The following is a 27,283-nucleotide window of genomic DNA, read 5'->3' as shown; positions in this document are numbered from 1 at the left end:
TGACTTTTCTGGATCAGTCTGGAGCAGAGCTCTAAAAACAGAAGGAGCGGCTCTTTTTCACCCAGAGGGGCCACATTAATTCTGAGGGGGGGCGTTGCATGCCAGTGATGGGTGAGGCCTGAGGCCAGAGTAGATGGAGCAATGAATATGTATTTGTACGGAACGCTGCAGCCGTACAAAACCGGAGGTGCCTGCGCAATAGGGCATGTTGAATTTTTCAACTTTCCAGAAATGAGGGCCGCTTAAAAGTTGTAACGCGACCAGGGAATTCGAAAGGGACTTTGGTTAAATTAATATCGTTTGGTTTTGCTTTGTAAGTGAAACATGCATAAAATTGCACAGAAATCTTTAAAAATGTTTGCAGTTATAACAGACCCTCCAAGTGCCCCTATTTTCCAGGGACAGTACCAGATTTAAAGAAGCCGTCCCAGTTTCTGATTTGATCCCAAAATGTCCCGCTTTTCATTAGTCCCTATTTTCATCAGAGAAATGTTGGGAGGATAATGGAGTTATGTGACCCCCAAGACAAGGAGATTAGTAACTACAACCATTAGAAGATATCTGAAGGCAACCTTGTATAGGGAAGTTTTTTAACTTTTAATTTTTTATTACTTTTTTATATATGTTGGAAGCCGCCCAGAGTGGCTGGGGCAACCCTGTTAGATGGGTGTGGTGGTATTTTTATTATTATTATTAATTTATTATTGTTGTTGTTGCTGCTGCTGTTGTTGACTAGGGTGTCCCTATTTTCATTGGATAAATGTTGGAGGGTATGTTGTAAGCCTAGACTGACCAAGCTAAATGTTGTGCAGACACAAAAATAATAAGATTTGAATTCCTCGCACACAAAAACGTATTTTTAAGACCCCCTCACTGGAAAAATCTGGAGGGCCAGATATAGAATTCCAGTGGGCCACATTGGCCCCCACCCCCTCAGCCTTAAGATCCCCACCCCTTCTCTAAAACGATCCCAGGAGTGTGTAGCTTTGGGTGTGTAGGTTCCTTAGGCCACCAGGCAACTGGGATTTCTCCTGCCCTGGCAATCTGCTTCTGCAAGTGGATTCAAGAATACCTTGGGAAGTTATTTTCTGCAACTACAGGCCTCAATCCAGCACCGCAGTTAGGCCTGTTGATGCCCACCAGAATAAATGGGTTTAGGTGTACCTAACTCAGTGGTTGACTTAAGCCATGGGTAGGCAAACTAAGGCCCGGGGGCTGGATCCGGCCCAATTGCCTTCTAAATCCGGCCCGCGGACAGTCTGGGAATCAGCGTGTTTTTACATGAGTAGAATGTGTCCTTTTATTTAAAATGCATCTCTGGGTTGTTGTGGAGACTGCCTGGTGTTTTTACCTTAGAATGTGTGCTTTTGTTTAAAATGCACCTCTGGGTTACTTGTGGGGCATAGGAATTCGATCTTGTTCTTTCTTTCAAAACATAGTCCGGCCCCCCACAAAGTCTGAGGGACAGTGGACCGGCCCCCTGCAGAAAAAGTTTACAGACCCCTGCCTTAGGCTATAAGTGTCCAGTTCTGGCCCTCTGCCTCCTTTGATTTGGGTCCTTCAGTTATCCCGCTTCATTAATGGGCGAGTCACTTGTATTGTATCCAAACTCGAAGCAGCTTTTTCTGGCCCAATAACTGGGTCTAGACCTTTTCCGGAACAGAGAGCTAAATCCTCATCTCTGCTGCAAAACAGTGGCACGCTCTTCCCAAAAACCCAGTGCAGCTCCAAGGAGCTCACACTGGATAGACTTGCAAAACTATTACGAGGATCTGTGAGCCAACAGGCCGTGATCTAAGCCTTGAGATCATTTTAAAGGTAAAGGGACTCCTGACCATTAGGTCCAGTCGTGGCCGACTCTGGGGTTGCGGCGCTCATCTCACTTTATTGGCTAAGAGAGCCAGCGTACAGCTTCCGGGTCATGTGGCCAGCATGACCAAGCCGCTTCTGGTGAACCAGAGCAGCGCATGGAAACGCCGTTTACCTTCCCGCTGGAGCTGTACCTATTTATCTACTTGCACTTTGACGTGCTTTCGAACTGCTAGGTTGGCAGGAGCAGGGACCGAGCAACGGGAGCTCACCCCGTTGCGGGGATTTGAACCGCCGACCTTCTGATCGGCAAGTCCTAGGCTCTGTGGTTCAACCCACAGCGCCACCCGCATCCCTCTGAGGTCATTTTAGGCTGGTGTAAAACAGCGGCTTAGAGAGAGAGACATTTTGCTCTGGCTGGCGTGCGGAAATGTTTGCATCCCATGCGAGAGCAGATGTTTACTTTCAAGCACGATCCCCATTGCATGTGTGGCTCTTTAATAGAAACCTGCTGCCTCTGCCTCTTGGCTGCTCCCGGCAACGATGTGGAGTTCAGCCGGAAAAAAAACCCGCCCCAAAGACGCATATGTTTGCATGCTCGCGCAACTTGGAAAACTTCACAAGAGACGGCGCATTGTCGCTCCGTCCAACTGCTGCCGGGCGGCTTTGCCAAGAAGTCTTACGTTCCGAGTGCTCAATGGGAACCGGAATGTGGATCTGCCGCCCACCTCTGAGTGGGGAGTGGGATCTATTTATGCAAATAGATGTGCTGCTTTGGCCCTCTCCCCGGCTCCCAGCATGCACTGGGTGGGCCGCTCTGCTCAAACACCCAACAATGAGAGGGTCTGTTTGGGATGGGCCGGACAATTGATTTCATTTTTCCCAAAAAATGGGGCTTTTTGCATAAAACAGGCTTTCTCTCTCAAGGATTTCTCGTTTCCCCCCCATGGCATCGAGCCATTTGGCTTTAAAAGCCTGCAATGTTCAGGACGTGACTTGGAGCTTGCATGCTTGAACATCGGTGGTGGGTGTTAAGACCCTCTCCTTGCAATTGCAGTCCCGGGCCAAGTATCTAAAACATTTGAACCAGGGCTGTTCCAAGAAAAGCCCCCTTAAATAATCTGGTTTATGCTAAAGCTCTAGCAATAGGCTCATCTTTTGATGGACACCAACTCCCATCCGTCCCAGCCAGCGTGGCTAATGATCGGGGCTGATGGGAGTTGTAGTCTGGAGCAGGCAAATTCCTTTTTTTTATGTAGTGCGCTTCAAAGCCATAGAAAGGGGTGGCGACTAGATCTGGCAACTAGGGGAGTTTTTAATGTTTGATGTTTTATTATGTTTCTTATTTATATGCTGGAAGCTGCCCAGAGTGGCTGGGGCGACCCAGTCAGACGGGCAGAGTAAAAATAATAAAATCGTGATCATGTGCAAACAGATGTCATTCAGCACCTGTTCCTCTGGGGCTTTTCCATGGCTTCGAAACTGTGAAATAGTTCTCCCGGTGCAGCCCTCTACCTTATCCAATCTTGGGTGTTGTAGCTTTTGTGTTTGTGTGTGTGTGTGTGTGTGTGTGAGAGAGAGAGAGAGAGAGAGAGAGAGAGAGAGGGAGGGAGGGAACTTACTTTGAGGCATGCCTTGACTAATTGCGGTCTTTGTTTACCTCTTGCCATCTCTTCCTTAGGGCTCCGGATTCAAATGGCGTTCTCTCAGCCAGTCACCCGAGCAACACAGGTAAGTTCCTTTCCTCTAGGAGAATTTAAGCGGAATCAGCAAATTCTGTTTGCTGGCTTTGCTGCTTACTCTTATCTCTCTCTCTCTCTGTGTATCTCGTAAGTCAGACGAAGCATGTAGCCTTGCGGTATTTGTGATTGCCCCGTGGACTCAACAGAAAGCACATCCAATCACAATGGTGCGTCCAGACGGTTGTCTTCTTCCTTCCCTGCCTCCCCGCGCTCTCTAGTTCATTTTTTCCGCTGCGGCTCCTTAATCCCGGATCACAGCTGTTGCCACACGTGCTGCCACCCTCTAGGGTATTCCCTGCTCAGCGGATGGTCTCTGGGGGTGTGAATGGCCTTCGGGGAGGGGCTTTAATGACAGGGCCTCTGAATGAGCTGCTCTTTCACAATAGCGACAATGGCTTGACTGATTTCTAAAAGGAGGCGGATCATCTGGGGAGTCTTTGACATTCTCCCCCACCCCTGGGGTGCGCTTGACAGGAACAGGGGTTAATTCCCAAAACATAGGCAAGGCGTTTGGCTTTCCTGGCAGGGTAGTCTCGAGAGTGACATCTGCTTTAATCTGCGGGCGCCTGGTCCTCTGAGGTCCTCTGCGGGTGCCTGGGGTTGCTCTGAGCTTAGGGCTCTGGGTGGAATTCCGTTCTCTGTCCATCCCTCTCAGTCCCAAGATTAAACTACTCATAATAAGTAGACTTCTGTGTCATCATTTTTAACAGACTCCTGCTTCATCTGAACAATGGGTAGGCAAACTAAGGCCTGGGGGCCGGATCCAGCCCAATCGCCTTCTAAATCCGGACCACAGATGGTCAGGGAATCAGCATGTTTTTACATGAGTAGAATGTGTCCTTTTATTAATAATAATAATTTATACCCCACCCATCTGGCTGGGCTTCCCCGGCCACTCTGGGCAGCTTCCAACAAAATATTAAAATACACTAATGCATCAAACATTAAAAGCTTCCCTAAACAGGGCTGCCTTCAGATGTCTTCTAAAAGTCTGGTAGTTGTTGTTCTCTTTGACATCTGGTGGGAGGGCGTTCCACGGGGCAGGTGCCACTACCGAGAAGGCCCTCTGCCTGGTTCCCTGTAACTTGGCTTCTCACAGTGAGGGAACCGCCAGAAGGCCCTTGGCGTTGGGCTGAATGATGGGGGTGTAGACGCTCCTTCAGGTATACTGGACCGGGGTCGTTTAGGGCTTTAAAGGTCAGCACCAACACCTTGAATTGTGCTCGGAAACGTACTGGGGACCAATGTAGGTCCCTCTGGGTTATTTGCATCTCTGGGTTATTGTGGGGCCTGCCTGGTGTTTTTACATGAGTAGAATGTGTGCGTTTATTTAAAATGCATCTCTGGGTTATTTGTAGGACATAGGAATTTATTCATTCCCCCCCCAAAAAAAATATAGTACGGCCCCTCACAAGGTGTGAGGGACAGTGGACCGGCCCCCTGCTGAAAAAGTTTGCTGACCCCTGCAAACTCCCCAAGAGCTCAGTTGGTAGAGCAGGAGACTCTTGATCTCAGGGTTGTGGGTTTGAGCCTCGCTTTTGGGTAAAAAGATCGCTGCAGGGGTTGGACTAGATGACCGCCGTGGTCTCTTCCAGCTCTAAAATCCTGTGGTTCTAAGATCCTGAATGCAGTCCAAACTGCTAGTGGCTGTGTTACTGTAGTGCAGCGTGGCTGACCTGTGTCCCTGCCCCCGCCTGCCTTCCCTCCATTTGTGATTTTTAAAAATGAAATAACTCCTTTTTCATAAAAAAAAACATCTCCTGTGCATCCCCTAATGTGATGCCCAAAGGTTTTGTGGGTCCCTCTAGGTCAGGCATCCCCAAACTCAGCCCTCCAGATGTTTTGGGACTACAATTCCCATCATCCCTTACCACTGGTCCTGTTAGCTAGGGATCATGGGAGTTGTAGTCCCAAAACATCTGGAGGGGCAAATTTGTGGGTGCCTGCTTTAGGTCCTTCCATTCCCGCTCCCCCCCCCAATTCTCTAAAATGTAAACAAATACAGTTTTACTAACTGCTGCTGCAGGTTCCCATTTGGAAGGCAGCATTAATTGGCAGGCCCACTTTGACAGTTTAGTCCTTGGGAAGAAGCCCCCCTCTCAAAAGGATTTTCAGCTCTTAGTGATGATTTGTGCCCAGTCTTTGCTACAGTCTATGACCCAGGCCAGTCTTCAATTCATGCACCCCACAAAATCGTTTGTTCTTAGCTGTCCTGGAGCAGATTTTGGATGGGGCCGACCAGAAGTTGTGAACTACAGCTTCCATTATTCCTGATTCTGGTCCACGCCGGCTGGGACTCATGGGAGTTGGAGTCCAGAACATCTGGAGGGCACCAGGATAGTGAAATCTAAGCAGAAAGCTTACCTTTGTTGGTGATATTACCCTCTTTCCGAAACAGAGCTTGGAGCGCTGTAGCTTGATCCCAGTTCAAAAAATGTAGGGTTGGGCACACCAAAAGTAACCACTTGGAAGGAGACACACACACACACGCACCACAAAACCCCACTCAGTATCCCCTTTCCTTGATTTAGTTAAGTGTTTACCAAATTTGGGTCTCCATCTGCTCCTGGACTACAATTCCCATCATCCCTGACCACTTGTCTTGCTAGCAAAGGATCATGGGAGTTGTAGTTGAAAAAAACAACTGGAAACCCAAGTTTGGGAAACACTGGTTTAATTGTCTTCTGGCTGGCTTGGTTCCCCGATGAGAATTACAGTGTAAGAATCCTTTTGTGTGTGGTACTTTGTGGTCTGGGGTGCATAGTCCGATCTAGCTCGGTTTGGCAATCTGTTCATTAGACGCCTCTCGGGATGAGAGCGTGGTTTGGAAGGCCTCCTTTTCTGTTAACAATTTAGCTGAGTTTTGTTGCCTCAGGGCGGAAGGCTCAGAAGTTAATTAGGAATGTTACACATCAACAAAAGCACCACTTCCTGTTCAAGTTTGGGGGCTGGTGGAGGCTGTATGGGCATGTGGCAAGTGTAATCGCTACCTAAACCCCTTTGCGATCATACCTTAAAGCAGACTTCCCCGAGTCCCATCATCTGTGACCATCGGTCATTTTGCCTGATGATGCTGACGGGGTTGTAGGCGGACACCTTTTGGGGGGACACAAGTTTGTGGAAGGCTACTTTTAAAGTTCTGGTTCACCAGAAGCGGCTTAGTCATGCTGGCCACATGACCTGGAAGCTATACGCCGGCTCCCTTGGCCAATAAAGCGAGATGAGCGCCGCAACCCCAGAGTCGGCCACGACTGGACCTAATGGTCTGGGGTCCCTTTACCTTTACTTTTAAAGTGTAGAGGTGAGGATATGAAACTGACAGAGTGCTTCCCCTGCCCCTCTTTAACAAAATTTATTCACTTGCCATTTTCAAAATGCTTTTGTGTCACCTTTAAGTTCTCGTGGAACCAGTGGCGTCGTGAGGGAGGGGCAGTGCGCCCCGGGTGCCATGTCTGGGGTGTGTGTGACAAGAACACATCCTGCGGGGTGCTCGCCCCGCCACCCCGGGCACGGCAGCGCAAGCAGCCATCGCGCCGCCGCGGCCACATAAGGATTATCCTGCCACTGTCCAAACGACGCTCAGGCGGCATTGGCGGCAAACCACTATGTACAACGCATGCACTGTGTCGCGCGTATGTGCTGTGCGTAGCAGTTTGCCACTAGCTCCGTATGGACGGCAGAGGGATCCCTCCGCTACCGGCAGGAGCCGCTTACGGCGAGCCAGGAAGGGGGCATAGCTGTCAACTTTCAGATTTGAAATTAAGGGATCAACAGATGGTGACAACAGCCACAAAATTAAAAGACGCCTGCTTCTCGGGAGAAAAGCAATGACAAACCTAGACAGCATCTTAAAAAGCAGAGACATCACCTTGCCAACAAAGGTCCGTCTAGTTCAAGCTATGGTTTTCCCAGTAGTGATGTATGGAAGTGAGAGCTGGACCATAAAGAAGGCTGATCGTCGAAGAATTGATGTTTTTGAATTATGGTGCTGGAGGAGACTCTTGAGAGTCCCATGGACTGCAAGAAGATCAAACCTATCCATTCTGAAGGAAATCAGCCCTGAGCGCTCACTGGAAGGACAGATCCTGAAGCTGAGGCTCCAATACTTTGGCCACCTCATGAGAAGAGAAGACTCCCTGGAAAAGACCCTGATGTTGGGAAAGATGGAGGGCACAAGGAGAAGGGGACGACAGAGGACGAGATGGTTGGACAGTGTTCTCAAAGCTACCAGCATGAGTTTGACCAAACTGCGGGAGGCAGTGGAAGACAGGAGTGCCTGGTGTGCTCCGGTCCAGGGGGTCATGAAGAGATGGACATGACTAAATGACTAAACAACAAGAAAAGCCTCGGAAAAAAGGGATCAGCAGCCTCATCTGTCCCAGGGACAGTCTACGGGATATCTAACAATCCGGGATAGCAGCAGGAAATGGTGCTGGAATAAGGGAATTTCCTGTAAAAAAAGGGAAGGTTGACATCTATGGAAGGGGGACAGACGGGAGCCGTGGCTCCCGAGAGGACGAGATGTACAGCTTTGCCAGCACCCCAGCAAAGCGGCATAGCTTTCCCCCCCTTCCCCCAATGGCTAAGGGTACTTGGGAGTCGTGGGGGCGCAGAGGCATAGGAAGGGGGGCAGATTACCCCAGGTGTCATCGCTGAGGGGGGGGACATTCGGCGCCCGCCTGCGACTCCCAAGCCTACCCCAAGCTGTCGATGTGTGTGGGGAGTGACTAAAAATGTTTTCGCACCGGGTACCACCTGGGCTTGCTACGCCTCTGCATGGAACAGCAGCTTTCACACAAGAGGGAGAATGCTGGTTCACAGAAGGTAACTTGCTCAGGCACATGCAGAAGTGTAAAGAAACACCTTCCAGTGTGTTTATTTCTGGGGCTGATTGGGTGCTGATTTAATTTGTTAATGAGGGGGAAAGAAAATTTGAGTAATCAGGTGTAGGCTGACTGGGTCCAGCTGCCTTGGAATAGGCTGAATCCGTCTCGTTAAACCATCTTGTCAGGAGCAGGAAGACTCTTTTGTCTGTCGCACACCTGAGCAAGGAAGATGCTTCAGGGCAAGTCAACGAGGCGGCACGTTGTGTGAAACGAGTGCGTGCCACAAATAGGCTGCCTTTCTGTGTCTGCACATCGTTCAGGAATCCGGGAGCAGCCCAAATCTCCATCTTCCTTCCCTTTAAGCCACAGCTAAAATTGTTTTCAAGTTGAGGACATCTGGTAATCGTCAACCCCTTTCACTTGATCCACAGATCATGAAAGTCAAATACCCTTCTTGGCAGCCTTTTCCAAACTTGGGTCTCCAGCTGTTTTTGGACTACCGTTCCCATCATCCCTGACCACTGGTCTTGCTAGCTAGGGATGATGGGAGTTGTAGTCCAAAAATAGCTGAAGTCCCAAGATTGGGAACCGCTGCTTCTTGGTATCACTTGCGAAAGTGTCCTAGCCCCTTCATCCGAACATCACAGGGCAGTTTACAACATAAATGTGAAAAATTTTCTCCATTTGGCTCACCAATTGGAAGTCAGCCCAAATGTTATTATTTAATTAGGATTGTATTGTATTTGGCAACTTTTCTGCTGGACCTCGAAAAGGATTGCACAACTTTGACATTTTTTAAAATCTTTATTCGTGCAGTTTAATAAATATCGCCAGTGACTCTCGCTCAGAACGTATTCTGTTAATAGATGTTCAGTTGTACCATGGTTCACGAACGGAATCCATTCCATAAGTCCATTCGACTTCCGAAAATGGTCGAAAACCAAGGTGTGGCTTCCGATTGGTTGCAGAAGCTTCCTGCAGCCAATCAGAACCCACGTGGGATGTTCGGGTTCCAAAGAACGTTCGCAAACCGGAACACTCACTTCCGGGTTTGCGGCATTCAGGAGCCAAAACGTTCGACTCGCAAGGCGTTCGTCAACCAAGGTACGACTGTATTCTCCTGTTACTCTACTCTTGTGTTGAACCTCTGTAAGCCAAAAATACCCATGATTTGAAATGTCAAGTTACTTTTTGTTTTTTAAATCATAACCAAATAGTAAATGAGAAACTCCTAGATGGGCACAAAAATTCAGCTTTGGGAACTAACAATACTCATGGGGACCCAGAAGTGTGGCTCCTGCAAAAACTCATACAGCACCATTTTTCAATGAGTTGCATGGAATTAAAATTCAGTAAGCAGTTCCTCAAACTCTGGAGAGCCACACATTCTCCACCCCTGGTTTACCTGCTCAGTAGGTATCCCAATTTGCCATTACTGTTTGGTTCACCTGCCCCTTCTGTACTTAGGTTTCTGTTTTGATTCCTGTGTCTACAACCACCCACAGTCAACTTTGCCCACTCTGAGCCGCTGCCTGGATTTGTCAAAGCTGGATTATACAGAAGCCCACTCCCATCCTGTTTGTTTTGTCGGCTTAAAACTGGAGGGAGGGAGGGAGTGTAAGGCATCAGAAGACGTCCTAGTGCAAGGCAAAAACTTGGACCAGCTGCTTGACCATAGATCAGGATTTCCCAAACTTGGATCTCCAGCTGTTGTTGGACTACAACTCCTATTATCCCTAGCCAGCAAGATCAGAGGCCAAGGACGATGGGATTTGTAGTCCAAAAACAGATGGAGACCCAAGTTTGGTAAACCATGCTGTGTAGCGTATTGGGTTTTTTTGTTTTGTTTTCCCCCTCCCACCGGCCCCTATTTTGAAGGCTCTCGGAAGAGTCTCTTTGGAGAGCAATTGGTGAGCCTGCAAGCAAAGGAAGCTTCTGTAGCTTAGCCAGGGTGGGGTGTGTGTTGTTTGGGGACAAAGTGTGCTCAGCACATGCAGGCAGGCAAATGAAGATAAATCACACACAGCTATGGAAAAGATGGTCTCTTGGCGTCCCCTGGGAAATCTCAGCAATTGACCCCTTTCCTCTTGTTCATTCCAGGAAGGTGATCACACTGGAGAAGGAAGAGGCTCAGGCCTTTGGCTTTGAGATTCAGGTGAGTTCAGAGGGAATCCCTCTTAACCCAGTGAGTCCAGAATTCAACAAGGGTTCAGGTGTGTTGTGGGTTGCAATACATGAGCTTTGAGTACCTTTTTTTTTTAAAAAAAAGATATTTCTGGATCTGCCGTTTTTTAAGCTGTTGAATCTCAAGGAGCAAAAGGGCAATTTCCAACTTTAAACTCAGTAATTAGGTTGGGGGGGGGCGTCTTTGAATCGGGCAACTCAGGCATTTCATCATGTTCTCAATTTCCAAAATCCATCTCTTCCTACTTGGGAAATAGTACCAATTTTGGGGAGGGGTGGGAGCAGCGTTCAAAATTCACCAGGTGCTTGGTCACTTGCGACCAAGTGAAGAAGCTTGAGAGCCAGGATGATGCCTGAATCAGAATGAATTTAAGGTGGTATATTACCCCGGTCAAATTGGCGAAAATGTACAAAACGGGAAACAAAACTTGTTGGAAATGTAAAAATAAAGATGGGGACCTTTATGATATGTGGTGGGTATGCGAGAAAATGAAAAATTTTTGGAACCTGATATATGATGAATTAAAGAAACATTCCTATTAGGGATAATAGGGGACGAAATAAAAAAAGACCATAAGTTATTTCAATATGCAATGGTGGCAGCTAGGGTCCTTGAAGCACAAAAATGGAAATCATCAGAGATTCCAACAGTTATGGAATGGCAGGCAAAACTTTTTGAATATACTGAATTAGCAAAAATGACAAATAAAATTCGACACCAAAAAGGGTCAAAGTTCACAGAAGAATGGAGTAAATTTGTGACATATATAGAATTGAACTGTAGAAGTTTAAGAACTACGGCAGGACTAGGATAATTCTTGTGATGTGTGTAGAAAAGCAGAAGAAACTGTAAGAGATGTATATTACGAAAACCGCAACTGGGATGGAAGGAAGTCGAGGCGCAATTTAGCGCAATGTAAATAAGTTGACATTAAGAATGAACGTAAAGATTGTTTTATTTTGTTTTTTGGAAAATGACAATAAAAAGTATTTTTTTTAAAAAAAAAAAAGGAACCAAAAAGGGAATTGAAAAATACAACTTTCAGTTCTGTTAGTTCAATAAAGGTTCTTGAGGGGGTGGGGAAATACAACTTTCTAGCCTGGCACCCAAATGGCAACTAGGCAACTGACTGCAACGCTGGTTCAAGAAAACATTTAGTGCCTAGCTTATATATCTGAGTTTCTAACGCTGGCAAGGGGAGGTTTTGTCTTACTGTTTGCCACGTGTTCGTATATCCTGGAGCTGCTAGGAGGCAATTGTTCTTTGTTTGTATTTATCGACCTTGCCAGATAGCTCTCAAACTACAGTGGAACTTTGTGTGTGTGTGTAACATCTTTATTGAAATTTCAAAAATACATAACTATATGTGCACTAAACATGGTGAGGCACAAACCAAAAAGAAAAACATAAAAATAGAAACAGAACCCGTGCAGGAGGGGAAACAAAGGGGGGGGGGAACCTTGTATATTTTACAAGGTGGTTTTACTTCACCAGTTCTTAACCTATTACAATATATTTGTAAAAGTGGATTCTAAATATCATTGAATTTGTCCATGGCAAGTCTGCGTTTATATGTAAGTTGTTCATATGTTGCGAATTTGTCTTAAGTCTTCAATTTCCGAATTCATCAGGACGGGTGTTTTTGCTCTGGTAAGGGCACGGAGAGTCCATTCGTATTCTCCTTTCGTAAGGTTCCATGTGCTGGGTATATAATTCAAGAGGATATTTTGCTCTGTAAATGTAAGGTTGTTCCGTACAGTTCTGTTGATGGTTTCAGTTACCCTCTGCCAAAAATGTTTCAATATACAACAATGAAAAAAAATGGACGCACCCGTCCATAGGAGGCACCTTGTTTTAGAGGGGGAGAACGAGGGAAAAAAAATTCTCCCCCTCTCTGCTCAGCGCCCCTTCAGCAAAGCGACAGGAGAAACGGAGCCCCTTCCATTTCTCCTCCCGCTTGGCTGAAGGGGCGCTGCGCAGCTCTCCCTCTCTGCTGAAGCCGGGAGAGTCTTGCTCTCCTGGCTTCAGCAAAAGGAACCTGAAGCCTCCGGAGTGAGGAGGGAGCGCTCCCTCTGCGCTTCGGAGGCTTTGGGTTGCTATCACTGAAGCCAAGGAGCCTGCATTCGCTCCATAAGACGCACACACATTTCCCCTTAATTTTTAGAGAGGAAAAAGTGCGTCCTATAGAGCGAAAAATACGGTACGTTTTAGAGAAGCATTATCCCTATTGCATCTCTAACAGTTAAGCTATGGTGGAACTTGCACATTATTTGGGTGACTGCGGTCTGACCTCATTTTAAAAACCAACCAACTCTTGTTTCCTCTGCTCCTTTCAGACCTACGGGCTCCACCACCAGAACACAAAACGGGTGGAGATGTTCACCTTCGTATGCCGTGTGCATGATGATAGCCCGGCCCAGGTAGCTGGCCTGAAACCAGGTAAGAGATGCCACGCTTTAGCAACTTGAACCTAATGGACTACTTGTGAGTTTTCACCTTTGTAAAACTCACTTGCTTTCAAACGGGGTGGGCTGGAGAAACTAAGCAAATACTGATCAAAACCCTTATCCGTGTGGTGTTTGATCAAAAGTCAATGTGTCTAGGTCAGGGGTAGGCAACCTAAGACCCGGGGGCCAGATGCAGCCCAATCGCCTTCTCAATCCGGCCCGTGGATGGTCTGGGAATCAGCGTGTTTTTACATGAGTCAGGGAAGTTTTTAATATTTAATGCTGCACTGTTTTTAACACTTAATTGGGAGCCGCCCAGAGTGGCTGGGGAAACTCAGCCAGATGGGCGGGGTATAAATAATAAATTAGTAGTAGTAGTAGTAGTAGTAGTAGTAGTAGTAGTAGTAGTAGTAGAATGAGTCCTTTTGCTTAAAATGCATCTCTGGGTTATTTGTGGGGCATAGGAATTTGTTCATATTTTTCCCCAAAATATAGTCCGGCCCCCCACATGGTCTGAGGGACGGTGGACCGGCCCCCTGCTGAAAAAGGTTGCTGACCCCTGCTCTAGGTAGCTTCTTGAGAAATAAATAGAAGGCAAGAAACCTGGCGTCCACTAGAAATCTCAATGCATATTCCATAGCTCCTTTATGTGGGGTGGGGCATGTTTTTTCCCCTCCCCCAAATTTCAGAAGTTTTGGCAGTTCTAGATACGCTGCAGAAGTCCTAATGCAGGGTTTCCCAAACTTGGGTCTCCAGCTGTTTTTGGACCACAGTTCTCATCATCCCTGAGCACTGTTCCTGCTAGCTAGGGATGATGGGAGTTGTAGTCCATAAACAGCTGGGAGACCCACGTTTGGGGAACGCTGGCTGGTGGGTCAAGGGCTGTGCCTGGTTTCAGGTTCTGGAGGGCCCTTGTGGTTTGCCTTTTCTTCCCACACTTTCTGTCGAAGGCGCGCCGATTCGCTTCTTGTAGGGGCAGGTTCAAAGCTGTCGGCAGCCCCATAAGACAGCAGACTGGGGGGGAGAGGGAGTCACAGCCAAGGGCAACGCATGTGACTTTCCCCTCTACAATGAGCCCAGCTGCTCTGCTCCCTGGAGAGCTGATGTTGTGTTTGCCGGGTCACGTTGGCAGCAGGTGGAGTGGCAAGCTCAGGTGTTTTGCAGGGCTGAGCTGTGCTAACATTGCTCCCTCTCCTTCCTTCCCATTACTCCAAGGGTGTCTTTTACCCTTCTCTCTGCACTGCAGATGATTTTCAAAGGGCACATACATAGATCCAGGGTTCTGTGTGTGTACGACCTTCCACAAAAGTGCTGCTGAATGCGATAGGTTAAAGGTAAAGGGACCCCTGGCCATTAGGTCAAGTCGTGGCCGACTCTGGGGTTGCGGCACTCATCTCGCTTTATTGGCCGAGGGAGACGGCATACAGCTTCCGGGTCATGTGGCCAGCATGACTAAGCTGCTTCTGGCGAACCACAGCAGCGCACAGAAACACCATTTACATTCCCGCTGGAGTGGTACCTATTTATCTACTTGCACTTTGACGTGCTTTCAAACTGCTAGGTTGGCAGGAGCAGGGACCAAGCAACGGGAGCAGCTACCAAATCAAGAATCTGTCCTCCAATTTTTATTTTTATTTTATTTTTAGAAGGTGGCATTTCTGTAGCCCTGAAGATGGCAGCATGATGTGTGAAAGTACCGTATTTTTCCGTGTTAAAGAGGTTTTTTAAAATTAAACTATCATATTAAAATGTGGGGCTCGTCTTATACACGGATAGTGCGTCTGAGGGACATGTTATATGTTCCTTCCAGGACCCGGAGACCCTCCGCGGCGATTGGGTGTGTTATTGGTGGCTGTGGCAAGGGCTGGGCTTGATTGGCTGTTGGTGCGGCAACTGGGCAGGCGAGGTGACAGTGGATTGGTGGCGTTTGCGATGACGCGTGCAAGTGGCAGTGTAGGTCACGCGGGCGAGCAAGCGATTTTCCACAATCCCCCCTAAAAAAAATATCTCAGCAACTCTGGGCATTTCCCATTTTCTAAATTTTTACTCCCCAAAAGTAGGGGGCGTCTTATACACAGAAAAATACAGTATGTGGGCAGTGCCGGGTGAAATCTGAAATTGCAGCATCTCCCCCATTGTCTTGGCTTAGGCGTCTCTGCTCTTTAACAGGGCTCCTTGGCCCATGACTTAGTAGAGCAGAACAAATTAAGCAAGAGAAGCGATGATGCCCATTTGCATAACTTCTACAGGTCACAAGCTTCTCTTTACATCACCGAGTTTCCTGCCTTGGTGCACAAGCACAGCAGTAACCAACGGGGTGATCGCTAGATGCTATTGGACTCCAGCTCCCATCATCTTTGATTGTTGGCCATGCAGGCTACAGCTGATGGGATTTATAATCACAGAGTTCCAATGGACTCCCGTGGGTCGTCCATCCCCCTGCAATGCAGGAATCTCAACACGTGGTCCCCCATCCAGTTTGTAACCAGACCAGACCCTGCTTAGCTTTGCAAAAAGTGCTAGCAGTTAGCACGTACAGCCCAGCCCAGATCCTCTAATGCCAAAGGGAGCCAGGGGTTTCTTCATCCCTTTGCAGGCTTTGAAAATGACAGCGGCCTCTCTGGCTTTTTGTTAACGCAGGGGATACGATCACAGGCGTGAACGGGCTCAATGTGGAGGGGATCCGACACCGTGAGATTGTGGAGATCATCAAAGCGTCTGGGAACGTGCTCAGGTGAGTGTGTGGGAGATTATTTGGGGGGAAGGGCCAGCCGAGCCAGAAGGCATTGCCTGTCCACAGGGGTGGAGAAACTGTCCCTAACCAGCCACCACTAATCAGATTCTTGCCCTGTCCAGGTTAGAGACCTTGTACGGCACTTCCATCCGCAGGGCAGAACTGGAAGCCCGTTTGCAGTACCTCAAGGTGAGTGACATGTGCTGGTCACGGGGGGTTACCGTGCGGCGTGGTCAGAGTCCAATCCGAGGTCGAGGGTGCGGTATGGAGGCTGTCCGTCAAGGCTGAAGCTGGGTCCAAGGCAGGGAGTCGGGTGAGGTCAGGAACTCTGGCAGAGAAGCAGGACAGGGTTCAGGCAGGAACAGGTTACCAACAATGTTGCTCCCGCAACCTGGGACTGGGGCTGGCTGGCTTTTATCTGCCCCGAGGCATAGGGCGGCCCCGGTCCACAGGTGACTCGCCTCTCCTGGCCTGGAGGCAAGCACTCCTCCTGCAGGAACTTAGTTCCCTCCGCCTCTCTGCCCTGAGCCTCTGCAGCTCAGGAGAGGCTGGAGGGTTACTGGACCCAGAGGCAACCTCAGCTTCCCCTGACAGGGCTGAGAGTTGAGCACCTGCAGGCAATGGGTCCTCCATCACCTCAGGAGCCAAAGCAGACTCAGCTGGTGCCTGCACCTGAGGATCCGGCACAGGTGAGGACCCTTCAGGCTCAGGCCCCAGCCCTGGCTCAGCTGGTTCTGGAGGCAGGGACTCCTGTGCAGGCTGGGATTCCTCAGGTTCAGCCTCTGAATCAAGATTCCCAGGCCATCACATGACGTTTCCGTGAAGAACACACAGCAAAACAAACGAAGAAGTGTCAGAACTGGAGATGAGCTTGTTTTTATTGAAATAAGTCAGTCAATGCAAACACCTGGCTTGTACAACACGATACAAAACAAAATAGTGAAAATGCAGGGAGTGCATGCAGCTGAATGGTTGGGCTAGGACAAAGTTTGCAACTTTTTAGAAAAACGTAGTACAGTGGTACCTCAGGTTACAAAGCCTTCCGGTTACAGACTCCGCTAACCTGGAAGCAGTACCTCGGGTTAAGAACTTTACCTCAGGATGAGAACAGAAATAGCGTGGCGGCAGTAGGAGGCCCCATTAGCTAAAGTGGTACCTCAGGTTAAGAACGGTTTCAGGTTAAGAACGGCTCTCTGGAACGAATTAAGTTCGTAACCAGAGGTACCACTGTACTCATCTTAGTCTCTTTTAAGGCGACAGGAAAACTGTTCCCTTGTGGGCTCACATTCTGGTTTCCTAGTAAGGGGTTGGCTGCTGTCACCTGGCAAGGTGGGCTACATCTTTCCTCCTGTCGTTCACCCCAGGAGGAAAGACAGAGCCCACCCTCTGGGTGTAGGCATTTTAAATAAAAGCACACATTCTACTCATGTAAAAACACGTTGATTCCCAGACCGTCCGTGGGTCAGATTTAGAAGGCGATTGGGCTGGATCCGGCCCCCGGGCCTTAGTTGGCTACCCATGCGAGTCTAGCTTCTTTCTCCCTCAGCATGCTGGAGGGAATGGACAACCCTGGTGGTTTTACTAGCGTTATACTGCCTAGAGAAACCACCATTGCGGTCTGCCACTCATTACCGGTCCCGGGCGATATATCACCCAGGCCTAACATAGCAGGGAGCTGTAGTTTGGTACTGAGAGGGACCCTGATGGCTTTTCCTTTTAACAGCAGCCAGCTGGACCTCTTACTTACAATGCAAGGCCAGTGTGGTACCCGGCTGCGAATTAGTATTTTCTAGTGTCTTCTCAAAAAATGGGTTGCTGGGCCTTTGTGGCTGGATAGATGGATCCAGCCATGCCTTCCTCGTCCTCAAAGTGGGGGTGAAGCTCTATAGCCTATGTATACCTGCAAATTAAATGTGCAATAATCAGACCTGGGGAACCACTTTTAGACAAGATTAATCAAACAGATTTTGAAACACAAATGAATGCTGGCCTCTCTCTCCATTGCAGCAAACGCTCTACGAAAAATGGGGGGAGTATCGGTCGTTGATGGTGCAGGAGCAGCGCTTGGTCCGGGGTGAGTGACAAAGATACATTTGCGTAAACAGGACCTGGGCCAGTCTCCTCTGTTCTGGTACCCTCCAGATGTCGTGCTACAACACTCTGGACCATTGGTGATGCTGGCTGCAGCTGAGGGGAGTCCCAACAGCACCTGAAAGGTGCCAGGTCAAGGCTGATCTAAACCAGAGTTTCCCAATCTTGGGTCTCTAGCTGTTTTTTGGACTACAGATCCCATCATCCCTAGCTACCAGGGCCAGTGGTCAGGGATGATGGGAACAGTAGTCCAAAAGCAGCTGGAGACCCAAGATTGGGAAACCCTGAGCTAAACCATTTCACAACTGCAAGGACGAGAAATGGCTGTTTTGAGTGCACAAAAAAATGTGTGCACCGACCCTTCTCGCCCTCCAGGCTTCAGCAAAAGCAACGCAAAGTCTGCGGAGCGTGGAGGGAGCGCTCCCTCTGCGCTTCGGAGGCTTTGCGTTGCTATCGCTGAAGCCAAGGAGCCTGTATTCGCTCCACAGGACGCACACACATTTCCCCTTAATTTTTGGAGGGGGGAAAGTGCGTCCTATAGAGTGAAAAATACGGTACTTCTTTCTCCCATGTTCTCGTTAGTGGCTTTTGAATGGACTGGGCTTTGAAAAAGTTCTTTGACTGTGATGCACATCTGTCATGGATGCTTCAACTGAGACTCCTGCATTGCCCATAGTCCCTTCCAGCGCTGTGATCTGCCCTAACTGTATCTGGAAGCGGTTGGAGGATGGATGGTGGCTAACAGATTGAGCTTGAATCCTGACAAGGCAGAAGTACTCTTTTGGGGGGGGACAGGAAGTGGGCAGGTGTGGAGAACTCTCTGGTCCTGAATGGGGTAACTGTGCCCCTGAAGGACCAGGTGCACAGCCTGGGGGTCATTTTGGACTCACAGCTGTCCATGGAGGCGCAGGTCAATTCTATGTCCAGGACAGCTGTTTATCAGCTCCATCTGGTACGCAGACCAAGACCCTATCTGCCCACAGACTCTCTTGCCAGAGTGGTGCATGCTCTGGTTATCTCTTGCTTGGACTACTGCAACACGCTCTACGTGGGGCTACCTTTAAAGGTGATCCAGAAACTACAACTAATCCAGAATGCGGCAGCTAGACTGGTGACTGGGAGCGGCCGCCGAGACCACATAACACCGGTCCTGAAAGACCTACATTGGCTCCCAGTCCATTTCCAAGCACAATTCAAAGTGTTGGTGCTGACCTTTAAAGCCCTAAATGGCCTCGGCCCAGTATACTTGAAGGAGCGTCTCCACCCCCATCGTTCTGCCCGGACACTGAGGTCCAGCGCCGAGGGCCTTCTGGTGGTTCCCTCGCTGCAAGAAGCCAAGTTACAGGGAACCAGGCAGAGGGCCTTCTCGGTAGTGGCACCCACCCTGTGGAATGCCCTCCCATCAGATGTCAAGGAAATAAACAACTATCTGACTCTTAGAAGACATCTGAAGGCAGCCCTGTTTAGGGAAGCTTTTAATGTTTGAAGGATTATTGTATTTTAATATTCTGTTGGAAGCCGCCCAGAGTGGCTGGGGAAACCCAGCCAGATGGACGGGGTATAAATAACAAATTATTATTATTATTAACTGGAACCCTTCTTCCCTGCTAGGGATCGTGGTTAAAGACCCCAGCATCTATGACACCCTAGAATCTGTGCGTTCCTGCCTGTACGGAACTAGGCTGGCCGGAGGCCCTGCTGCCCCTTTTGGGGTGCTGTTGCCAGGATCGGGGAGCACCTACAGCAGCGTGGGCTGCGTCAGCACCGCCACGGACGAGAGCGAGGATTCAGTCTACCAGACCTGCTTCTTTGACTCTGCCGACTCCCTGGACATTGCCCCCGCAGCCGCCCAGCCCTCGCGCCCGCGCCCAACGCTCACCCGCAGCGCCAGCGTCAAATGCACAAGCAGCAGCAGCAGCAATGGAGTCGCACGGTTCTGGGACAGATCATGCGACCAAAAGAACTCCGCAGCCGCCCCAAGGCCCCGGAAGAGCAAACCGGGGAGCTTCCGCAAGAGACTGCTCAAATTTATCCCCGGGCTGAACCGTTCCCTGGAAGAAGAAGAGAGCCAGTTGTAAAAGGCAATAGCGTCACGCAAGGGCATTTTTTTGGGTGGGGTGGGGTGGGGTGGCCGGCAGTCTCAGCTTTTATAAAGTTGGCTAATTTATTTATTTATTTATTCGACCCGCAAAGTGGATTCAAGCACCCCACCGGGTTGGTTCTCGGTGGATTCGAGGCTTCCAATAAGATCCAAAGCACCAACAATTATTAGGCTGTGCTTCTCGGGATCCAGGTCGTCGGGCAGATCTGGTCACGAACCTCGAGGAGAGAAGCAATGGGGGTGGGGGTGGGGATTAGCTCGGAAGGAAACGCGCCAAATTGTAAAGCCAAAGAAGCATGAGTGATCTGGTATTCTTTGTTCCGTGGAAGGATTGTGGGTTTTTGTTTTTTTTTTAAGAGTTAGATTCTTCCACGGAGCAGGGTCAACCGAATCTGTGAATGCTACTCAGTTTGTTCCTTGCTCTATTGAAAGGGTTAGGTCAGGTTTCCCAAACTTCGGTCTCTAGCTCTTTTGGGGACTACAAATCCCATCGTGCTAGCTATGGATAATGGGAACTGTAGTCCAAGAACAGCAGGAGGCACTAATTTGAGAAAACCTGTGATTCCAGGAAGGGGGGGGGGTAGAACTGGGAAATGGAGTGCTCCCTCCAGCTCCCAACCAACCAAGGATTAAAGGTGTGGGGGGGTGAGACAACACAACAACTTATTGAGAGTTCAGGGTGGCCTGCAGACTGTGGGCTTTGATTTAGGACCGGGAAGATGTATTAGCGGAAACGGCATGTTGACCCTAGGGCGTGAAGTAGCATTTGAGGTAAATATAAAAGGTAGAGTTAGAGGAGAGCCCAGACCTGGGATAAAAATGGCTTTTGGTGGGGAGGGGCTTTAAAAAAACTTCAGTATGTGGTGTTTGGTGGCAGACCTTGAACCAAGGGAAGGGCTTAGGCCCAGGGTCCTTCAGCATTAAGTAGCCACATCCCTGTGATATCTGTCAGTGTTGGAGAAATGCCAAATTAAATTAGGTAGGCCCTAGTAGGCCCCCAACCATCTGTGGCAGCAAATATCTTGTCACGTACTGCGATGGCTTTTCTAATATCGAAAATCTGGCAGCAACGTATGGGAATCCCTCTTCCCGCCCCACCCCGGGGTTCTGTGCAATTGCGGTTTTTCTTTTGAGCTGCTGATCTCTCTCTTTAATCTCAGAGGAGGCCTCTTCCACCAGCCACATCCTGCCTGTCTCGTCACCTCAGGAGGCCGGATTCCTCCTCCAGTACTTTAAAAAAGAAGAAGCTGATGCTTTTATACTTTTTGTCTCGATATTTTCTACAGTGGCTATTTAAAGGAGGCGAAGGGCTACTACGGCAAAGGGCTACGACGTTTGTTGTTTTGTGTTCTCCCTGTCAGCCACGTTAAAGGCTTTCTCTAGCTACCAGGAAATAAGAGCGAAACGTCCATTGAGGAACCCCAGTTTGGAGTTTGTTTCGGTTTTAGGCTCCATCTCCTCAGAGCCTTTAAGAGGATCCCTGTCGCTTGGCCTTCTGAACTACTGGGTCCCTGAGAAATGGAAGCCAGGCTGAGTGAATGTCTTAACAGGGTGGCATTATTCCCGTAAAAGCCATACTTCTCGTTCAAAGCAATGTTCTGGTTATAAAAGCAATCAAAAAGGGAACTTCTTTTTTTGCAACTCTAGCTCAACCTTATCTGAGGAAGTAGCTGCAGGAAGGGGGAGGCGGGTGACACGGCGTCAAGAACAGGCAAAGTTGCATATTTGTGTCTCAAAAAGAGATGCCAAACCTTTAAGCTAGGACAGGCGGTTGCTGTTACTGAGCACACCCAATACATGCAAAAAAAAGTAAAGGGGAGTGGGTTCTTTTTTACAAACATGCACCCATGGTTTCAGGTGTTTGCTTGTTCTCTTTTGATAAAACATAGTAAAGACTTTTTGCAATCAAGTTGTGGTGGCAAGTCTCATTTTGCACCAAGTTCTCCGTGGTCTGTCTGAACTAGCTTCCCTGAGAAACCGTATTTTTCGCTCCATAAGATGCACTTTTTTCCTCCCAAAAAGTAAGGGGTGCGCCTTATGGAGCGAATGGCACTTCGCAGAGAGGTAGAGCTGCGCAGCGCCCCTTCAGGAGGAAGGGAGCCCCTTCTGTTCCTTCTCCGGCTTCACTGAAGGGGCGCTGTGCAGCTCTTCCTCTTTGCACACGATGCTCCTGCGAAGGTGAGGCACTGCGCAGAGAGGGAAAACTGTGCAGCGCCCCTTCAGCGATGCGCACAGGAGAGGCTGCGCGCGGTTATCCCAGAAGCCAGATCCCTCTTGGTGTTCTGGCTTCTGGGATTCAGAATAATTTTTTCTTGTTTTCCTCCTCCCAAATCTAGGTGCTCCTTATGGTCTGGTGCACCTTATGGAGCGAAAAAGATCCAGACAGATCTTCAAATTTCATAGATGGCCAAAGCAGCAAACAGTTGCTGCTTCCCAAACCTGAGCAGTACTTGTCAAGCTTTTGACAACAGCCAAGCGCAGTTGGGCGTCAAGGGCTGGGAGAAGCAGATGGATCTTTTCTCCTGCTGTCCGAGCTTTTGAGCCATCCCAGCTGGGTGCTGGAGGGCCCACCCAAGCCAGTAATTCAGCATTTCCTCAGTACTGCTGAGTCCAAGCTTTTGCTTCCCCTGCGGGGTTTGGTTTGTTCCGTGTTCTGAGGCAGGGCGTGCCCCAGCTGCCTTGCTCCGTTCCTGTCCCTTGCGGTCACCCTTAATTGCATAGGGAACTGTCCTGCCTGGCCCAAAATAAACCCAGATCAGAGGCAACTCCTGTTTAACTTTGGAAAGAGCAGGTGCTATGTGGCCTCTCTATGGAAGCATTAATCACCCTTCCCCTTCGGCTAGCTTCTTCTACAGAGTTACAAGGCTGCAGCCAGTTTCTCGACTGGCTTTTAATAATAATAATTTTTATTTATGCCAAGGCTGGGCTCAGGGCGGCTAAAAAGCAATAATAAAAACAAGTTGAATGAATACAACTTAAAAACAAGATTAAAATACAACATTAAAATATTGAAACAGTAAAATGTTAAAATGCAGCCTCATTACAGTAGGAGAAAGGAAAAAAGAAAGAGGGGGAGGGAATCAAATTGGCTCCAAGCCAAAGGCCAGGCGGAACAACTCTGTCTTACAGGCCCTGCGGAAAGAAATCGGATCCTGCAGGGCCCTGGTCTCCTGAGGCAGAGCCTTCCACCAGGCCGGGGCCAGTGCTGAAAAGGCCCTGGCTCTCGTTGAGGCTAATCTAACTTCCTTAGGGCCCGGGACCTCTAGGGTGTTGCTATTTATGGACCTTGAGGCTCTCTGTGGGGCATACCGGGAGAGGCGGTCCCGTAGGTACGAGGGTCCTAGGCCGTGAAGGGCTTTAAAGGTCAAAACCAGCACCTTAAATCTAACCCTGTACTCCGGCGGGAGCCAGTGCAGCTGGAAAAGCACTGGGTGAATATGCTCCCATGGCAGAGACCCCGTGAGGAGCCTCGCTGCAGCATTCTGCACCCGCTGGAGTTTCTGGGACAGCTTCAAGGGCAGCCCCACGTAGAGCGAATTACAGTAGTCAAGCCTGGAGATGACCTTTTGAAATGCTCGGCAGGTCGCACAACAAATAGGAAGGTAATGGTCTCCAAAGTATGTCCTAAGCCGTTTTAGAGCTTTAGACAATTACTCTGAAGTGTGCTCAACTTGAAAAAGATTGCCTTATCCCTGGAAACTGTGGGGAACAGAGGAAAAGGGTCTTTCTATGTGAGTGTCTGGAGGCGGTTGGAGGATGGATGCAGGTTAATGGATTTGGGTTAAATCTTGACAAGACAGAAGTACTATTGGGGGGGCACTCCATGGTCCTGAATGGAGTAACTGTGCCCCTGTGTCATTTTGGACTCACAGTTGTCCATGGAGGCGCAGGTCAATTCTGTGTCCAGGGCAGCAGTCTACCAGCTCCATCTGGTATGCTGGCTGAGACCCTACCTGCCCGCAGACTGTCTCGCCAGAGTGGTACGTGCTCTGGTTATGTCCTGCTCGGACCACTGCAGTGCACTCTATGTGGGGCTACCTTTGAAGGTGACCCGGAAACTGCAATTAATCCAGAATGAGGCAGCTAGTGACTGGGAGCAGCTGCCACGACTATATAACACCGGTCCTGAAAGACCTACATTGAATTGTGCTTGGAAATGTACTGGGAACCAAAGTGTTGGTGCTGACCTGTAAAGCCCTAAATGGCCTCGGCCCAGTATACCTGAAGGAGTGTCTCCACCCCCATCGTTCAGCCCAGACACTGAGGTCCAGCGCTGAGGGCCTTCTGGCAGTTGCCTCACTGCAAGAACTGAGGTTACAGGGAACCAGGTGGAGAGCCTTCTCGGTAGTGGCGCCCGCCCTGTGGAACACCCTCCTGTCAGATGTCAAGGAAATAAACAACTATCTGACTTTTAGAAGACATGTGAAGGCAGCCCTGTATTGGAAAGTTGGTTTAATTTTTTATTATGTTTTTATATACAGCGGTACCTCGGGTTACATATGCTTCAGGTTACATACGCTTCAGGTTACAGACTCCGCTAACCCAGAAATAGTACCTCGGGTTAAGATCTTTGCTTCAGGATGAGTACAGAAATCCTGTGGCAGTGGCGCAGCAGCAGCAGGGGGCCCCATTAGCTAAAGTGGTGCTTCAGGTTTCAGGTTAAGTTTCAGGTTAAGAAGTTACAAGTTACAGTTTCAGGTTAAGAACAGACCTCTGGAACGAATTAAGTACGTAACCAGAGGTACCACTGTATCTTGGGAGCCACCCAGAGAGGCTGGGGCAAGCCAGTCAGATGGGCAGGGTACCATCATCATCATCATTATTATTATTATTATTATTATTTCACAATTTTGGGACTATCAATTAAAAGGCCAAGCTCCAAGCCCAGGACTAGGGGACTTGTGTCTAGATGCTGTTGGATTACAACTCCCAGCAGTCTAGTCAGTGTCCGGGATGATGGGAATTGCAGTTCAGTGAATCATAGAGTTGGAAGAAACCACAAGGGCCATCGAGTCCAACCCCCTGCCAAGCAAGAAACACCATCAGAGCACTCCTGACATATGGTTGTCAAGCCTCTGCTTAAAGACCTCCAAAGAAGGAGTGACATCAGGAGGACCAAAGGCTTTCCACCTCTGGTGCAAGCCTGGGTAGATCAGTATGAGCCTTCACCAACATGGTTCCTGCCATGTGTTTTCAACCACAACCTCCATCAGCTTCAGACAGTGGAGCTTATGGGACTTACAGTCCCAGGTACCTGCAGGGCACTGGCTGGTAAAGGCTGCTCTGGAGCCACAATTTCTTGGCCTACCCAGACCTGAAAGCAACTGAAGCTGGAACCATTCACATGATACATTTAATGATGCCACTTGTGGCTTCTCCCAAATAATTCTGGGAATTGTAGTTTAAGGGTGCTGAGAATTGTTAGGAGGCTCTTATTGCCCTCACAGAGCTACCATTTCAAGAGTTCCCAGTGAAGAGGAATTGGTGATTAAACCACTATGAGAAGTGTAGCTCTGAGGGGAATATGGGTCTCCCAGAACTCACAGCACCCTTAAACTATAGCTCCCAGGATTCTTGGGGGGAAAGCTAGGACGAAAGTGGTGCAGTGCTTTAAATTTGTGGTGCAAAAGAGGCCACCATTAAACAGGATTGGGTCCAATCACTGCCTAGACACTTGGCCAAATGTACACTCAAGTTCCATAACAAATATGAGATGTCAGTGTAGTCAATTAAATACCCTGCCTAAGGGTTATAAGAAAGTGATATAACCCAGCTTGCATGGGATACAAATGTGATAAAATTGCTCTAGATGAAAAGAGAAGAGTCTCTGATTATAAGATGGCTTCTCCAATACTTCCAGAGCACCAACGGCAAAGTGATTATTTGAGTGTGTTTATATAATCTCAGAAGTGCTTATTGCCAGTTTTTTTGGCCCTGTCCACCCATCTGCTCAAGACAGCACGCAGAAAAGGGCAAAAACCACATAAAACACGAATTTAGGAGCTCGTGACAAAAAATTCAGAGAGTCAAAGGGGGAAAGGAAACTTTCCACATTAGCTACACTAATTCTGCTAAACGACAGCAATAAATCTTTATTTAGAAATGCTTAGAGTTCATTTTAGGGTGAATTTGCCTTAGCCAAAGAATTTCGTGCAGATTCTAATAAGTTCCACAGTGGCTCTTTTAAATGAATTATCAATGCAACTCCTATGTGTGCCTATGGGAAAGTATTGCCAACTGTGTTCAACAAGGCTACTCCCGAGTTTAGTGCAGTTAGGATTACAGACCCCAACGATAGCAGAGAACCATTTTCAAATAGTGTCCGCCAGCAGACCAAAAACGATCTCTTGCGAGAGGGGCATTCCCAGAGGTAGAGAAGGGACTGGCGCTATCAGCAGCACTTAGCTGTAGCCTTCGGCTAGAACAGCACAGTATCTTGGCAAATGCGATTCCGAGCTTTCGGCGCTGTGGTTTAAACTACAGAGCCTAGGACTTGCCGATCAGAAGGTCGGCGGTTCAAATCCCTGCGATGGGGTGAGCTCCCGTTGCTCTGTCCCTGCTCCTGCCAACCTAGCAGTTCGAAAGCACATCAAAGTGCAGGTAGATAGATAGGTACCGCTCCGGCGAGAAGGTAAACAGCGTTTCCGTGCGCTGCTCTGGTTCGCCAGAAGTGGCTTAGTCATGCTGGCCACATGACGCGGAAGCTGTACGCCGGCTCCCTCGGCCAGTAAAGCGAGATGAGCGCCGCAACCCCAGAGTCATCCACGACTGGACCTAATGGTCAGGGGTCCCTTTACCTTTACATAGCTCAGCAACCAAGCATCTGCTCTGCATAGCAACGGCCCCAAGTTCACCTGCTTGGTAGCTCCTGGAAAGCCTGCAAAAGACTCTTGCCTGAAACCCTGTAGGTCCACCTGAGACCCAGGTAGCAAAAGCCAGGAATGGAGAATCTGTGGCCTTCCCAGTGTTCAGCCGTCAACTAGCATGGGCCATGCTCCAGGATGAGCAACAACTGGAGGACCAACATGTTCTATGCTCCAAACATTGACAATCCTGACCTAGATTGACCCAGTGGCCCGACTCTGTGTTAAGAAATTGTCTAGTATTCCAAATGCGAAGGCTACTTCTTGCTGTTAGCCGCCCATCTGACTGAGTTACTGCAACAAAATTGTTGTTGTTTAGTTGTTTAGTCGTGTCCGACCCTTCGTGACCTCATGGACCAGAGCACACCAGGCCCTCCTGTCTTCCACTGCCTCCCGCAGTTTGGTCAAACTCATGCTGGTAGCTTCGAGAACACTATCCAACCATCTCATCCTCTGTCGTCCCCTTCTCCTTGCGCCCTCCATCT

General features: G+C 48.8%; 1 protein-coding gene and 1 long non-coding RNA gene across 3 annotated transcripts in view; one reads left to right on the top strand and one right to left on the bottom strand.

Moving 5' to 3' along the window:
* Positions 1-21,844, top strand: part of TAMALIN (trafficking regulator and scaffold protein tamalin) — a 39,409-nt gene extending 17,565 nt beyond the window's left edge. The window contains exons 2-8 of the mRNA XM_083490395.1: positions 3,491-3,540; positions 10,478-10,532; positions 12,899-13,001; positions 15,650-15,743; positions 15,866-15,932; positions 17,751-17,817; positions 19,446-21,844. Coding sequence (XP_083346521.1) covers positions 3,491-3,540; positions 10,478-10,532; positions 12,899-13,001; positions 15,650-15,743; positions 15,866-15,932; positions 17,751-17,817; positions 19,446-19,912 — 903 coding nt within the window. The 3' untranslated portion in view covers positions 19,913-21,844. The remainder of the gene's footprint in view (positions 1-3,490; positions 3,541-10,477; positions 10,533-12,898; positions 13,002-15,649; positions 15,744-15,865; positions 15,933-17,750; positions 17,818-19,445) is intronic.
* LOC310700693 overlaps positions 1-27,283 on the bottom strand; it is a 74,224-nt gene that overhangs the window by 3,896 nt on the left and 43,045 nt on the right. Inside the window, exon 5 of one of the 2 annotated variants that reach the window (XR_014522722.1) lies at positions 16,604-17,643. The exons of the other annotated variant lie outside the window; for it this stretch is intronic. This is a non-coding gene — a long non-coding RNA (uncharacterized lncRNA). Of the gene's footprint in view, positions 1-16,603; positions 17,644-27,283 lie in introns of those variants that run through there. 2 annotated transcript variants of the gene reach the window in all.

Source organism: Podarcis liolepis (genome assembly GCF_965112155.1).
Source record: "Podarcis liolepis genome assembly, chromosome: 2".
NCBI lineage: Eukaryota > Metazoa > Chordata > Lepidosauria > Squamata > Lacertidae > Podarcis > Podarcis liolepis.
Note: the sequence above shows the minus strand (reverse complement) of the source record. Positions and strands in the feature narration are given on the sequence as shown.